Genomic DNA, 16,355 nt, shown 5'->3' on the forward strand with positions numbered 1-16,355 from the left:
TCCAGTTCTCAGTTAGTTCTCGGTCAGATTCTCATGAAGCAAAAGTGCGGCAAGTCGGTTAATTTTTCCGGTCGGTACCAAAATAGTGTAATTGTGAACATTGTTAAAGACTGGAAGTTTTTGACCTACCTAATGTGACGATTAAGTGTAAGAGGCCTGGTCACATGAATATTGTGTGTGTGTGTGTGTGTGTGTGTGTGTGTGTGTGACAACAAATAAATCGCACTGTGGTTGTCATAAATGTTCAACAATGAATACAGTCTTGACTTTTGATTTTGGAAATCTAGGATCCTGGCTTCTTAATTTCAGTGTGATTTAGGTGAGATGGACGCAGCTACCGGGAAGACAATATTGAATAAGCAAAGCAAGGTAGGTCGGGAACACTGCGCACTATCTACTGGGTGAGGAAATTTTCAATACATCTGGTCGTGACGTGAACTTTAAGTGGCACTAATACAATTACACCTGCAAGAGGTCTCAGGTGTTGACAGTAAATGTCAGAAGTGATGGCTACACCTTGGAAAAGCAATTTGTAGTGCACCCTACCATCAGTGTTCCACCAGATGCATAACATTATCTTTTGTGGAGGCGTGCAGGTCTTTGTACAGGGAGTTGCTGTTTTGCTTGGGCTCAGGCATTCCTTTCTTTTCCTTATGGTTGCATAAAGATACCATTTCTCATCACCAGTAATGATATAGGGTAGGAATGGTCATTGTTGTTAATGAGCAAGCAGAGATGCACATATGGCCACCCACAGATTTTTGTGATTTTGGCTTAGAGCATGCAGTACCTATACATGTGATTTTTGAACCTTCCCCATTTCATGCAAATGTCACACGACTGTGGAATGATCACAGTTCATCACATTTGCCAGTTCGTGAGTACACTGACATGGATCACTGTAAATTAAAGCATTGAAATGATCTTCATCAAACCCCAAAGGTCTTCCTGTATATGGAGAGTAATTAATGTCAAGACAACATTCCTCAAAGAGAGAGAACCGCTTGCTTGCTGTGTTCTGTCTATTGGCATTATCCCCATACATGACACACGTTTCGGCTGCCTCTGCTACTTCCAGCCCTCTACTGAACTCGGAACAGAAGAATATGTCGGAAATGTTCCAATTTCTCCACTTGGCACTCCATTTTGTAACATCCACAGCTCACTCACCATCTCCAAATGACACTATGTAAACTCAAATAGCAACAATGAACTACAAATAAAAAATGGAAATTGATAAATAAACTGTAGCAACTGGAACACCAACATGCAATACAAAAACACTACGAACTTATGCATCAAACTAATATTTATAGGAGTCCTTGAGACGGCTACATCCAAAATTATCTGGAAGTGAGAATAAATGGGAAAAGACTCACTAACTTGATATTTGCAGATAATATAGTAATCCTACCCAACAATATAATAAAATTGTAATCATCTATAAAAGTGGGCCTGAGATAAATATGTGCAAAGAAAATACTGCCCACAACAAATGGGTCACTGAAAGACAAATAATATTGAACAACTATCTAAAAATGCTAATGCATATGTTTATATGGGATTGCTAACTGATAACCAAGGAAACTTAAAACACAAAATTTCCATCTGAATCATGTTAGGCTGGAAGGGTTATGGAGGAAACACAACTGTTTTTAAATCTAGTATGATAGCAAAATTAAAAATGGTTGTTTTTGAACAGTGTGTTCTTCTCTTACTAACACATGGCTGTGCAACTTGGATTTCAAATGTATTTTTCTAAAGAAAGCCTTTTAATAGCTCGGAGAGCTATGGAAAGGTCACACTTAGGTTTCAGGTCTCACTAAGAAAGATTGGAAAATAAGTGAAACCAAACAGACATTCAGGACGTAGTGAAAAGGGTAACAAAAAAAAAAAAAAAAAAAAAAAAAAGGTTGTAGATTTCCTCTGGCAGAGGACAACATGGAAACAGTGACTGAAATTGTATTTGTTGGCTTTAGGTTAAAGAGGTTTCACCTTCTAAAGATTGAATTAGCTGAACAATTAATAAATATTGTCTGTAAACATATGCATCAATCAGTAACTGGATAACATCGAACTTTGTCAAATCGTACATCTAAACTGAAACCGTCACATAGAATGATTTCATTTTTCAATCAATCGTCATTTATTCTTCAGTCTCAGTTCACATTTTTAGTATGTTTTGATTTCTCTGGGTCATCTTCAGGTCTAAAACAAAGCAAAACTGAGGATGTATTGTTTATTTTTTACAGTAAGTCATTTATTCTTCAGTCTCAGTTCACATTTTTAGTATGTTTTGATTTCTCTGGGTCATCTTCAGGTCTAAAACAAAGCAAAACTAAGGATGTATTGTTTATTTTTTACAGTAAATAGAAAATCATTGTAAATGAATGTTGAATTTACTTACATGGTTGTGTCAGCAACCCTTTGTGTCTGTGTTGGAGCCTCATATCAGAGTACTGTATTTTGTAACTGTGGTCTGTGTTCTACGTGTTTTAAATTGGTATCAGGTTGAGGTAGGGGAGAGAGGAAGAGGGGGAGGGAAGGGGGGGGGGGGGTATGAAGTGTGGGTGATAGGGAGAGGGGAAAGAAAGCAGGAATGTCAAGAGTTTAACAAGAAACTCTTACAATAAAATTTTAAAAAGTATGATGATATAAACATTCTCATTAAAATATTAAAAGTGTAAAACAGTGGGTGTGTAAACTGTAAAAGGCATAAAATAGTAAAATTATAACATGGAATGAGAGGGATTGGGAAAGGATAAAGTAGGTATGGAGTAAAAATTTTTTAAATTAAAATATTAAAAGTGTAGACCAATGGGTGTGTAAAAGGCATAAAATGCCATGCTAGCACAAAGATTAAAAATGCTATGAACATTTTATGAGCAGTGTAGTTCACGAAATACATATGAGTTTGCAGATGAAGTTAATGATATAGTTATGCCAGCTGATTACATCTTTGCATCCCTAGATGATGTCAATTTATAAATTAACATGCCTATCTGTGAGACGTTATAAATAATTATGAATAACTTTATACAAAATAAAAAATGACTACAGGAGAAATAGTTGAATTACGGAACTTACAGAACTGATGTTATCATACAACTGTTAATGGGGACTATTACCTAGTCTGGCATTATTGCTGAGACTTTCCTTAATCATTGGGAACATAACTTTTTACTAACAACATCCCCTTTGCCCATGGCTTTGCTGGAATTGAACATTAGTTTCCCCAACACCGGGCTGACTCCAAACATACAATCTCCTCCTCCTTCCTGAACAGTGTAACTATGTCCTTATCTTCAAACTTCTCCTTTGAAGGTATCGCTTATGAAAAAATATGTGGTACAGCAATGGGCACCTGAAGGACCCCATCCTATGTCAACCTTCCCATGGGCCATGAAGAGGATTCCTTCCCAACCACCCAGAATCCCAAATCCTTTATCTGGTTCAAATTCATTGATGATATCTTCAGGAACTGGACTGGGGTGAGGACACAATATCCAGATTTCTCCAGAACATCAACACTTTCTTCCACATTTGCTTTGCCTGATCCTTCTCAACCTAACAACCCACAGGGGGCTCAGCTACTCTTTGTGAGTTCGTGCTTGGCTATCATGGGGCCCTAGCCTTTGCAGCATCTCTTCTGTCACCATGCTGCATGTCTATCCTCCTGCCGTTCTTTCTCCCATCTCTAGGGATACATGTCTTGGGTATTTTTGGGAATGTGGTCTAAAGCTTTGGTAGTCTGGCATTGGAACAGTCCCTCATCTGATTTTTCCGTATTTCTTTGTTCTCCATCTCTTCCCCTTCCTCCACTTTGGCATTTGAGGTCTCTCTTTGATTCTTCTTCCTCCCGGTGTACTTCTGAAGGTTGGCCCATGCATTCGACATGTAACAGGTGACTGTGTAACACATTATTCCCAACCCTAGGTCGGCATGTAGGGCTCACATGTACCCTCCGGTACAGGCCAAACCCATGGAGGAGTGATTGCCTGAGCTGTTATCTTCCCAGTTGCTGATTGGTCCCTCTGTCTGGAGTTCGGGAGGTATGGCTTGAGTGTGAACAATCACCTAAGGGGTCTCCAGTTAGAAGGAGTGTGCCATCGGAGATGCTGGCAATCGTAGGAAATTTTTTTGCAGTGAGCCAGTCATCTTCATCACAGTCTATGTCTACTAAATGTAAACAGAATGAGGCTAAAGACTCAATAACCCTCCCAGTTGCAATTAAGTTCTCGTAGTGTCATGTACTGAAGAAGGTCATCACGCACTGAAGAAGATCAGTCTTTTACTACAGTTAATCCGTTTATTATTCAGAAAGGTGTTGATGCAGTTGCAGGCCTTGTGAAATCTACTCTTGCTTACATAATGGAACTTTGGTTCTGGAGACCAATTGTGATTTTCGAGCCCAAGAACTGGTAACAGCTTCGCTCCTCCACAGCTATCCTGTTCCTGTCGAGGCCCATTGTACGCTGAGTTTTTCACATGGTGTTATTTACATATGGTTGCCCCCCCCCCCCTCCCCCTCCCCCCTGGGGACTCACCATTCTTTGGTGAGTTCCTGTGTAGCTACCACGGGACCCCAGCTTTTGCAGCATCTTTTCCTTTCTGTGCTGCATGTCTATCTTCTTGCTATTCTTTTTCCCCTCCCTTGGGGAACATGTCTGGGATGTTTTTAGGAATGTGTTGTGTATTTTCAGTAGCCATACATCAGAACAGTCCCTTCACTCTTTTTTTTCGTTCCTGTTTGCCTTCTTTGCTTCCCTTCTTCTATCCTCCTCCTGCATCGGTGTTAGACACTGTGCACTCCTGAAGGTCTGCCCATGTATCCGACGCATAACAGTTGACTGGGTAATGTGTAATTCCTAGTCCCTTGTTGACATGTAGTGTTCGAACGTACACCGTAGTACTGGCCAGGCTCACGGAGAGGTAATTGCCTGAGCTGTTACCTTCCCAAATTGTCAATTGGTCCTTTTGTCAGGTGTTTGGGAGGTGTGACCTGAGGTGTGAACAATCACCTAAGGTGGGTGCGCTCCCTCTGAGGAGGGGTTCCCAGTTGGAAGGAGCACACCATCAGAGACGCTGGCAGTCATGGGATTTTCTCGCAATGAGCCAAACATCTCATTCTCAGTCTACATCTACTCAATGTAAATGGAATGAGGCTGCAACTCTATTCCTTGTGCTTTCGCATACTGAAGACGATCAGTCCGTTGTTACAGTTAATCTGTTTATTATATAGTAAAGTGTTGATGCAATTGCCAGCACTGTGAAATCCTGCTCTCGTTTATGCAGTGGTCTTTGCTTTTGGAGACTACTTGTGATTCTCAAACACAACAACTGCTTGCAGCTTCACTCCTCCATGGCAGTCCTGCTCATGTTGAGGCCCACCAATTGCTGAATTCTTCGCGTGGTGTTAATTACTAGGGTGCCCAGTGGTCTGACTGAGGCAGAAATTCAAACTGACCTCTCTGATCAGGACGTAATTGCAGTCCATCGGGTGGTGGAAAAGGTAGATGCCTCGTTAGTGCCCACACAAATTCTTTTTCTCACATTTGATAGAGTAGTCCTTCCCTCCAAGATCAAAGCAGGCTATGAAGTTATCACAGTCCAACCATACATTCTGAACCCAATGTGCTGCTATCAGTGGTATCATTACAACCACACTCGAATTTCCTGTCAACACCTGGCCAAACATGTAACCTGTGGTAGGGATGCTCACAGAGGTGAATGCCTGCCTCCTCCTCCTCCCTGCAGTATCAATTGCAGTAGTGACCATGCAGCCTCTTCCCGAGATTGTTCAAAGTGTCTTGATGAGTGGGTCGTTCAGGAGATCTGGGTAAAGGAAAAAGTGCCTCACTTGTAAGTGGTTGGTTAGTCTGAAACCCTTCGTTTTACATTTGGCACTTACAGTACCCTTCTTGCTACATCGTGCTTCATCAAGGACATGGCCACGCAGACGTGTGACCACAAATTCATGCCCAATGTCACGGTAGTATCACTGTCTCCTACTCCTCCTCCTACTCCTCCTCCTCCTCCAGCTTTGCAACAAGCTACTAAAATTTTTGCCTCATGTGGAGAAATCACCTGCTACACAACCAGCAGGCTGGAAAGGACAGAGGAATACTCCTGCAGAGACTTTTTACGTCCCTCCAGCCAACAAACATCTGAATCATCATCTGCCAACATCAAATGTTCCAACAAATCAAACAAAGGCAAACGGTCTTCTCCTTCACTAACTTGGAGATCCTCTTCAGTGATGTCATCGTCTATATCCTCACCCGGCCAACCTCAGTGTTGCCAATGCATGGTGTCAACCGTTTTTCTGCCCTGGACTCCGCAGACTAACAGAGGGAGAATGCCGATGCCTCTATCAATCCCATGGAGCAGGACCCTCCAGCCTCTGCACCCTCCAGCTGAGAGTCTTCAAAGGCTGGCACTCAGCAGCTGCCGTGGTGCCACCCCTTTATTTTTTCCTGCCCCCCCCCCCTTCTCATCATGACTCTCCTCCAATGGATCATTTGCACCCTTAGATACAAGAAGGAGGAATTACGACTTCTCTTAGAATTGCAGCGTCCACTTGTCCTCTGCCTCCAGAAAACATTCTCATGACCACTATGATGTCTTGCATTTCTTTCCAGTCCATTGTAGCCTTCCTTCTGGGGATGGCATTTTACACCTTTTCTCATTGTACTGTTTACATACCTCGGTCATTGGGGGTAGACTTCCTCCAGCTTATTGGTCAACTCCAACACCCCTTTTTGCTGCTTGGTGACTTCAATGAGCACCATCCCCATGGGGTTGATACCCTCTTGGCTGAACTTCTCAATCAACTCAACCCCATTTGCCTTAACACTGGAACGCCCATGTCCCTTTCAGACTCCATGGAGCCGAGTAGAAGGCTTAAACCAGAGGCTCAGACGATTCTGCAGAGTTCTGAGGTGCAAATTTCTCGACCTCCACTATCGGGTGGAGAAATGCTGGGTCCCCCTGAGTAGGTCAGGCGTGCACTACACGCAGGAAGCGGCTACAAGGGTAGCGGAGTACATGTGGACTGCACATGTGGGTTTTTTAGGTTAGAGAATTCCCTTCCTAGGCCCGACAAGACGCCTCCTGAGATGCGGCAAGGTAGGCAAAATGCAACAGGGAATAACAATATTAATGTGCTAATAGTAAACTGCAGGAGCGTCTATAGAAGGGTCCCAGAACTGCTCTCATTAATAAACGGTCACAATGCCCATATAGTACTAGGGACAGAATGTTGGCTGAAACCAGACATAAACAGTAATGAAATCCTAAACTCAGATTGGAATGTATACCGCAGAGACAGGCTGGACAGTGAAGGGGGAGGCGTGTTTATAGCAATAAGAAGTGCAATAGTATTGAAGGAAATTGATGGAGATCCGAAATGTGTAATAATTTGGGTGAAGGTCAAAGTTAAAGCAGGCTCAGACATGGTAATTGGATGTCTCTATAGGCCCTCTGGCTCAGCAGCTGTTGTGGCTGAGCACCTGAAGGATAATTTGGAAAATATTTCGAGTAGATTTCCCCACCATGTTATAGTTCTGGGTGGAAATTTTAATTTGCCAGATATAGACTGGGAGACTCAAACATTCATAACGGGTGGCAGGGACAAATAACCCAGTGAAATTTTTTAAAGTGCTTTATCTGAAAATTACCTTGAGCAGTTAAACAGAGAACCAACTCGTGACGATAACATATTAGACCTTCTGGTGACAAACAGACCCGAACTATTTGAAACAGTTAACACAGAACAGGGAATAAGCGATCATAAAGTGGTTACTACATCGATGATTTCAGCCGTAAATAGAAATATTAAAAGAGGTAGGAAGATTTTTCTGTTTAGCAAAAGTGACAAAAAGCAGATTACAGAGTACCTGATGGCTCAACACAAAAGTTTTGTCTCAAGTACAGATAGTGTTGAGGATCAGTGGACAAAGTTCAAAACCATTGTACAATATGCATTAGATGAGTATGTGCCAAGCAAGATCGTAAGAGATGGAAAAGAGCCACCGTGGTACAACAACCGAGTTAGAAAACTGTTGCGGAAGCAAAGGGAACTTCATAGCAAACATAAACATAGCCAAAGCCTTGCAGACAAAAAAAAATTATGAGAAGCGAAATGTAGTGTGAGGAGGGCTATGCGAGAGGCGTTCAGTGAATTCGAAAGTAAAGTTCTATGTACTGACTTGGCAGAAAATCCTAAGAAATGTTGGTCTTATGTCAAAGCGGTAGGTGGATCAAACCAAAATGTCCAGACACTCTGTGACCAAAATGATACTGAAACAGAGGATGACAGACTGAAGGCCGAAATACGAAATGTCTTTTTCGAAAGCTGTTTCACAGAGGAAGACTGCACTGTAGTTCCTTCTCTAGATTGTCGCACAGATGACAAAATGGTAGATATCCAAACTGATTTTCCCCGAGGTCGGCTTCTACCAGTTTTTTCCATTCATTTGTAAAGAATTCATGTTAGTATTTTGCAACCATGAGTTATTAAACTGATAGTTTGTTAATAATCACACGTGTCAGCACCTGATTTCTTTGGAGTTGGAATTATTATATTCTTTTTGAAATCTGAGGATATATCACCTGTTCATACATCGTGCACATGAGATGGAAGAGTTTTGTCATGGCTGCTCTCTCAAGGCTCACAGTAGTTCTAATGGAATGTCTTCTACTGCCTGGTCCTTGTCCTTGTTTTGACTTAGTTCTTCCAGTGCTCTTTCAAATTCTTCTCACAGTATCATATCTTCCATCTCGTCGTCACCTATGTTCTCTTCCATTTTATAAAACTGCCCTTTTATGGACACTCTATGTGACTGAGTGAGGTGGCGCAGGGGTTAGCCCACTGGACTCGCATTCGGGAGGATGATGGTTCAAACCTGTGTCTGTCCACCCTGATTAAGGTTTTCTACGATTTCCCGAATTTACTTCATGTAAATGCTGGAATGGTTCCTTTGAAAGGGCATGGCCGACTTCCTTCCACATCCTTCCCAAATCCGATGGGACCAATGACCTTGCTGTATGATCCCCTCCTCTGAATCAACCAATGAACCAACCCTCTATGTGCTCCTTCCACCGTTCAGCTTTCCCGTCTTTGCTTTGAACTGGTTTTCCATCTGAGCTCTTGATATTCATACAGGTAGTTCTCTTTTCCCCAACTTACTTGACTTAATTCCATTGGCCCCTATGGGGTCATAGGGCATCCAGGAGAACTCAACCATTTGTCACTGTCGTTGGCCATTTGCCTCAATTTCGCCCTGGTCTTGCCATCCCTTTTTGATTCCCCTTCCACTGTCCTCTTCCATGTGCCTCTAGGTTTTCCTCTCTTCCTTGTTCCCTGGGGATTCCATTCGAATGCTTTTTTCTCGATGGCTCCAGCTGGTTTTCTCAATGTGTGCCCCAACCACCCCCACTTTCTCTCTTGTATCTGGTCTTCTATAGGCATCTGGTTTGTTATTTGCCAGAGCTCCTCATTACATATTTTTTCTGGCCGCCAGATATTCATGATGCATCGGAGACATCTATTTATGAAGCTTTGTAACTGGTATGTTATCTCTTCATCCATTTTCCAGCTTTCACTGGCATACAGAAGGACAGCCTTCACATTTGTACTAAAAATATGGGTTTTTGTTTTGTACCTGATACTTCTATTTTTCCGTATTAGATACAATTTTATGAAAACAGCATTTGTCTTTTTAATGCTGTTTTTCACGTCATCTCCAGCTGCACCATTTTCCATCACTATACTACCCAGGTACAGGACTGAGTTGACGGTCTCCACCCACTGCTCGCCTATTAACAGCGGCACCTCCATGTTCCCTAAATTTACTCTCATTTTCTTTTTTCGCCAATATTTATCTTGAGGCCAGCAGTCTCTGCGTCGTCTTTCATCAAGGTTAATTTAGCATGCATATCAGTCAGCCTTTGAGCTAGTAAAACTGCATCGTCTGCAAAATCCAAATCGTCCAGACATTCATGGATCCCCCATTGAATTCCTCGTCTCCTGCCTGCTGTGACTCTTCTCATAACTGAGTCTAGAACATGTAGAAAAAGTGTTGGTGATAAAATGCAACCCTGTTGGACTCCGGTTGTTACTTTTGTGGGCTCCGTCATATTTCACTTCTGGAGTACGCAACATTTGTAGCCATCATATAGATATTGTATGATGTTTAAGATGGTCTGTGGTATACCCTACTTCCAAAACTCCTGCCAGAGCACTTTGTTTCACAGGATCGAAGGCCTTTTGAAAATCAATGAATGCCAGGTACGTGGTTGCTTGGAATTCTTTGCTTTGCTCTAAAATGATCCTAAGAGTGTTAATAAGATCAACACAACTGCGCTATGTCTTAAAACCAGCCTGTTCTTTATGCAGTCAATTTTCAAGAGACTCTGTAATTCTGTTTAAAATAATTCTGGTGAGGACTGTACTGGGCACTGACAACAATGTAATACCACGCCACTTGTTGCAGTCTGACAAATTTCCCTTTTTTGGGAGCTTTACCACCAAATCATTTTTCCACTCCATTGGAGATTTCCCTTCAAGCCAAATAAGCTTCAGCAAGGGATGGAGCATTTTAACGGTACTTTCAATAACAGCTTTTATGAGCTCCGGTGCTATGTTGTCTAGAGCTGGAGCCTTTGCATTATTTAGAGTTTTCAAAGCAATCCTAATTTTGTCCATTTTGGGGCACTGCAGAATTATATCGTGATCTTCTTCGACTTCCTCTGGAACATCTCTTACCTGATCCTCTTGATTGTCTTCAAAATTTTAACAGTTCCTTGAAGTGCTCTTTCCATCTCTGTAACTGTGCCTGTTGGGTTGTAAGTATCACACCATCCCTGTTCTTAACTGGTCCTTCACGTCTGAAGTTCTTCAGTGACAACCGTTTGGCTATATTGTAGAGCTCTTTCATATTTTCTTGTCTTGCTATCTCTTCTGCCAACTTTGCTTGCTCATCTATCCATTTCCGTTTATCTCAACATAGCCATATTTTCACTTTTTTGTGTGCCTCCGTGTATTCTTTATGCACTTTGCTCTTCTCTTACAAAGATTTAACTTAAGTTTTAGTTCTTTCCTGTGGCTGATTTCATTCCATGTAGCATCGGATATCTATTCCTTCCTTTGATGTGCTTAAATCCTAAGATTTTTTCTTCCACATTTAAATAACTGTCTTTGATTTTTTGCCAACCTGTTTCAATTCCCTCTTCCATAAAGTTTTCTTCAGAGAGCACCTGGAATGTGTTTTTGTACTTCAAGAGCAAATGTTTCTCTGATCTCTTGGTCTTTAACCTTGCCACATCTATTTTCTTCCTCCTGTGATTGAGCTTGGTTCTATTTTGCCATTATCTTCTATCTGAATTCTGCCAAAATTAGATGGTGGTCACTTCCGACGTCTGCTCCTCTTCTATTTCTGATATCGAACAGAGAGTGCCAAAACTTGTGGCTTATGACTATGTGGTCTATTTGATTTTCAGTAATGTGGTCTGTAGAAACCCAAGTTACCTTATGGCAGTTACAATGTGGAAACAATGTACCTCCAGTGACTAGGTCACGTTCAGCACACATATCTAACAGTTCACAATTTACATTTCTGATCCCCATGCCATGCTCACCCATATGTTCAAGTCCTTTATTTTATGAACAAAATTTTGCTTTCAAGTCACCCATTAAAATTTTTATGTCCCAAGAATTTGCTTGTCTAAGGACTCCGTTAAGCTCTGTATAAAATGCATCCTTTAATTCTCCTTTAGCTGTTTCAGTAGGTGCATAGCATTGAATTACAGTGATATATCACATATTTGTTTTAAAGCGTGCAGTTATTATTCATTCTGAGGCGGGTTTGCTCTCCAGTAAGCTCTTCTTGCTGCTTTTAGATAGTAAGAGCCCTACATCATTCCTATGCATCGCGTCCTCACCTGTCTGACCCACATACAACAGCAGCCCACCTTTCTGTGTTTGGAATTCCCCAGATTCTGGCCACCACTTCAGACATTGGCTTGTAGCTAAACTCTGTATGCTGGAATACCTTGTTACATGCAGGTGTGGAATCTCAAACCAGTTTTCTTTAAACTGAAAATAATGCTGATTGAAAATAATGCTGTGCAGTGCTTCCTACAGTTCAGTGATCTGAAATACCACTTTGCCTATGTCCATGGTTTTTTTCTGTACTGAATTATGAAGTAACAGCCAGAATAGTCTCAACCTATCCACTACCATTATGATACTATCCCTCCGTAAAACTAAATTCTGAACCTCCTTGCTACCAGAATAGTTCCCTCAGCTAACAAACAGTTTCCAGCCACACTAAACATGGCACCACTCTTGGATGAGTGTCAGTTGGTTAGTGACAATTGCAATTCCTGTTGACTGCAATTCCATCTTTTCCTGTGCCTAAATTTATTATGAGATATAATACTTATAATGATAGTGCCAACTACCATTAAGTTCCCAACACTATGCTTAAATGTAACTTGAACATAATTGTATTCTCGAGTGAAATCTACTGAAATCACATACTGAGCTAGACTGTGTTACCACCTAGACCTAACTTGAATTGTAAATGTACTTTTGCATACAAATCCACTACGGAGTACTCCCACTCAGCGAAATTGAACTGCTACCAGAACACTGTTTAAATAGAACTACAGATGAGGAAACAAACAGTGTTGTTTCTTCCTTGTTAAATGTAATTCATGGTCACAATAAGTTTTGGTAAAGCTCATTTAGTCAGCCAGCTTCCTGATTCATTTTTCTTTTTCTCCAAGACCAGTGATGCATTTTCCTCGAAGTGTACTCTCGTACTCTCATGTATTACTAGGTTAGTGAGGCATAGCTAAACTAGATAAATTGTATTTGTCTTCGTGGAAACTTGGCATGTTCTCATTTTGATGGCCCACTTGTTTATGTGTCTGTGAACTGTTATCTGGTTTTCTGTTAATGGATTTTCATGGAAGTAGCAAGGAACCAGTTTGAGATGGTGCATTGACTATTAAAAACATATGCTCAGAGTCCAGTGTTAGGAACTTGGAAGCTTTTGTGAGTGATTCCATTACTATAGGGCTTCTTCCATCAGTGGTGGAGTAGTGATAATTTTAAACTTCTCTTGCAGATCAAGATGAGTCTGGCGACCCTTATTGACATTCTGATCTCACAGGTTTTCTCAGCGTGATTGTGTATTAGTTTGCTCCCAGATGTTATGTCGAGTTGTTGTTTCCACTTTATGCACATTATTTCGATGGGCGACCCTGCCATCTTCTTCAGCTACTGCGAGTTTTTCTGTTATGTGTACTTGCTGTCTGGACTCCAACCAGATTGTGAAATATTGTGGATCTCACGCCGCTATTTACTGGCGAGTTTGATTCCCAATGTCCACTACACTTTTTATACTCTTTTGTTTTTCAGAATTTACACTGATATTCCGTGAAAAGCAAATACTTTGTGTTTTACAACTCTAATGGATGTGATGTATGGCAAGATTTTAAGTTCTGGGTGCCAAGTGCTATTTAAATTGAAATGGCTGTTCCTTGCTATTTGGTTTTCTGATCTCTTTATTTTGATATAGTCCTTAATTACGCTGTCCCAGAAATTTCGCGGACTATCAGTGCAAGCTCTTAAAAACAAAAGAGCATCAAAGGCCATAGTGGCTATAGGTAATTGTGAGAGACCAGCTATAGTTCACATTTTGGTTGGAGTCCAGTGAGGAGTACACATAATAGCAAATTGCGATCATATGAAGAAAGATGGCTGGGTCGGTCATAGAAATATTATACATAAAATGTAAACAACAACTCATCAAAACATCCGGAAGCTCACTATTAACTTATTAACACTTTTTTACTAATTTAGCAGTGATATTAAGAATCTATCCACAAATTAACATTTTTTTCCTAATCAGTGTAAAACATAATTTATCTTGTAGGACTAAGATAAGATGAATATTAAAAAAGCTACTGTCCTTTTTTAAGTGTGTGTGTGTGTGTGTGTGTGTGTGTGTGTGTGTGTGTGTGTGTGTGTGTGTGTAACATCTTGTGTTTTGAAAGAACAGAAAATTATTCCAAATAATTTTATTTATGTTTCTGGCTGTATGTGCAGATTCTGTTATTAATCAGTTTTCCTTTTCTTGTGTAGGGAGAACCAGGAAGCAGATTTTTGGCGAAACATGGTTGCAGATTTGGTATCAAATCGGCGTTACACAGATGCTGCCTGTGTTCTAAAAGATTTCTTGAATGATGCTGAGGAAACTGTTGCTGTTCTGACACAAGGTCACTGTTGGTGTGAGGCTGTGCGGATATCGTACCAGAGCAAAAGGCCTGACCTATTAGGTATGGATCATGAAAATTTATGAATCTTCTGTGGTTGTGTTTTATATCCGACTCATTGGACATTAATAGACATTAATACGTTGGATTTGATGTTAACACTATTGTTTACCTCATGGTGTTCAGCAATTTAGTGTTTGTATTTGTAATTTGTATGTATATTAAGTGCTGCTCAGTGATAGTGGATTTAATAACACAAATAAAACTAGCTTAGTTGCTGATGATAGAGCTGAAAGTTGTTAGTGAAACAGCTGGCAATGTATCATTTTAAATATTGAGAAGTGAAGCTGTGTATGTGAACAATAAAAGGCGGGAAAGGAAGGGATTGTAGTTTCACAGAGATATACATCAAAACCTGATGAGTATGCACGCGCGCGCGCGCACAGACAGACAGACAGAGAGAGAGAGAGAGAGAGAGAGAGAGAGAGAGAGAGAGAGATGAAACGTGTGAAATATTTGTGAGCTTTCCTTGTAGTTGTCTCTTACATTAAAAAGAAGTAAAAGATCTAAAATTTTGGTTATAGTTATTTATTTATAAAAAATAGTATTCCTTTCAACATAGCTATATTTCAACTCATTCTGAGTAATAGTAATGCATTATATGGAATTATAATGTATAATTTATTATTATTATAGTAATGTAGTCATTTATCTTGGAATTCCAACCAAATTTAGGTAGACTAACAAGAAAAGGTAGATCAAGTAAGTAATTTATTGCACTTAGTGAATTATAATGCAACATGTGCTAAAGAACATTCATTGATCATATTCTTTTCAACGTTGAAGATGAGTGCAATCAATTACAAGACTCTAATGAAATTAATGTTTATAACCAACAGTAGGCCTTTGGCGAGAGAACTCCCAAAGAAAGATTTTATCTTATTTTGTAATTAGTAATACATTACTGCTCTTTAATGCTGTCTCCACCAATGATGCATCATGTTGTTAGGTAAGTCAGTGTTAATTGTTTTACAGTATGGTACTTACAAAACTGTGATAGAAAAATCAGAGAACACTGACTGTGGTTTCAACATAACAATTGTGTTCGAAAAATTTTGCGATCACTGAAATAATACTGTTTCTTTGGTGGTTCACCAGAGCATGCCAAGGGGAAGCTCAGTGTAGCCTCTATAAGTGGGCCTGTAAACAGTGTGGATGCACGGTCTCTAAAATCACATGCATCATGAGTGAAGGTACATCACTCACTGCACACTTCTACTAGATGGAAGAATCACATACATAAAAAGACTAGGCACAGAAAAAAATGTGAGGTACAGAAAAAAATGCGGGGTACAGAAAAAAATGTGTGGTAGAGAAGGAAAGCACTGGTACTGAAAAAGCACTGGTATTGCAAAGAGAGTGAGAGTGAATGAGTGAGTGAGTGAGAGAGAGAGAGAGAGAGAGAGAGAGAGAGAGAGAGAGAAAGGGGGGGGGGGCACCACGATTATGAGTCATGGAAAACTCCAGTGATGGCCCTGACGTCCATTTCATTGTTCGGTGAAGGTGGATGCTCATCAAGTGGAGGACAGTCACTGGCAAGCAGGGGTGGGAAATGACAAGGGGAGCCGGGTGGGTGAACCGTCCCCCCTCTTGTAAGAGGCCATAGGACAGGACCGGACCGGAGATGGTGTCTCCATAGTAATGTCTTTGCTGAAGTCAGCATTCGGTGCGGGAGGTGTCAGCTGGGCCGTCGGAGACAGCGGCCTTGCAGGACCCAGCAACGGAGGCAGCGGTGTTTAGTGGTGGCATTTTATTACTATTTAGTATTATTGAGTTTTGAAATTAGTACTTAATTTTATTCTTGCTTTTAAAATGTTTGAACTAAAATGTAAGTCTGGACCAAATTAAAATTACCTTTGGCTAACTGAGTCTCAAATTAAAGCAAGAAAGTTATGTAATTGAAAAATTATGTAAAAATATTTTTAAATATTGAAATTTGAATGCAGTTTGCCAGATATTACCACCATATTTTTTAGCTAGGCTCCTCTCCTGGGATTGTCTGTTGGTGA

At 40.6% G+C, this 16,355-nt stretch overlaps 1 protein-coding gene across 2 annotated transcripts in view; it reads left to right on the plus strand.

Moving 5' to 3' along the window:
- The window catches only part of LOC124622262 (elongator complex protein 1), a 159,660-nt gene that overhangs the window by 49,793 nt on the left and 93,512 nt on the right, over positions 1-16,355 (plus strand). For both annotated transcript variants that reach the window (XM_047147924.1, XM_047147925.1), the window contains exon 8: positions 14,156-14,349. In XM_047147924.1, the coding sequence (XP_047003880.1) occupies positions 14,156-14,349 (194 nt within the window). The remainder of the gene's footprint in view (positions 1-14,155; positions 14,350-16,355) is intronic.

The sequence above is a fragment of the Schistocerca americana genome, chromosome 7 (assembly GCF_021461395.2).
Source record: "Schistocerca americana isolate TAMUIC-IGC-003095 chromosome 7, iqSchAmer2.1, whole genome shotgun sequence".
Lineage (NCBI taxonomy): Eukaryota > Metazoa > Arthropoda > Insecta > Orthoptera > Acrididae > Schistocerca > Schistocerca americana.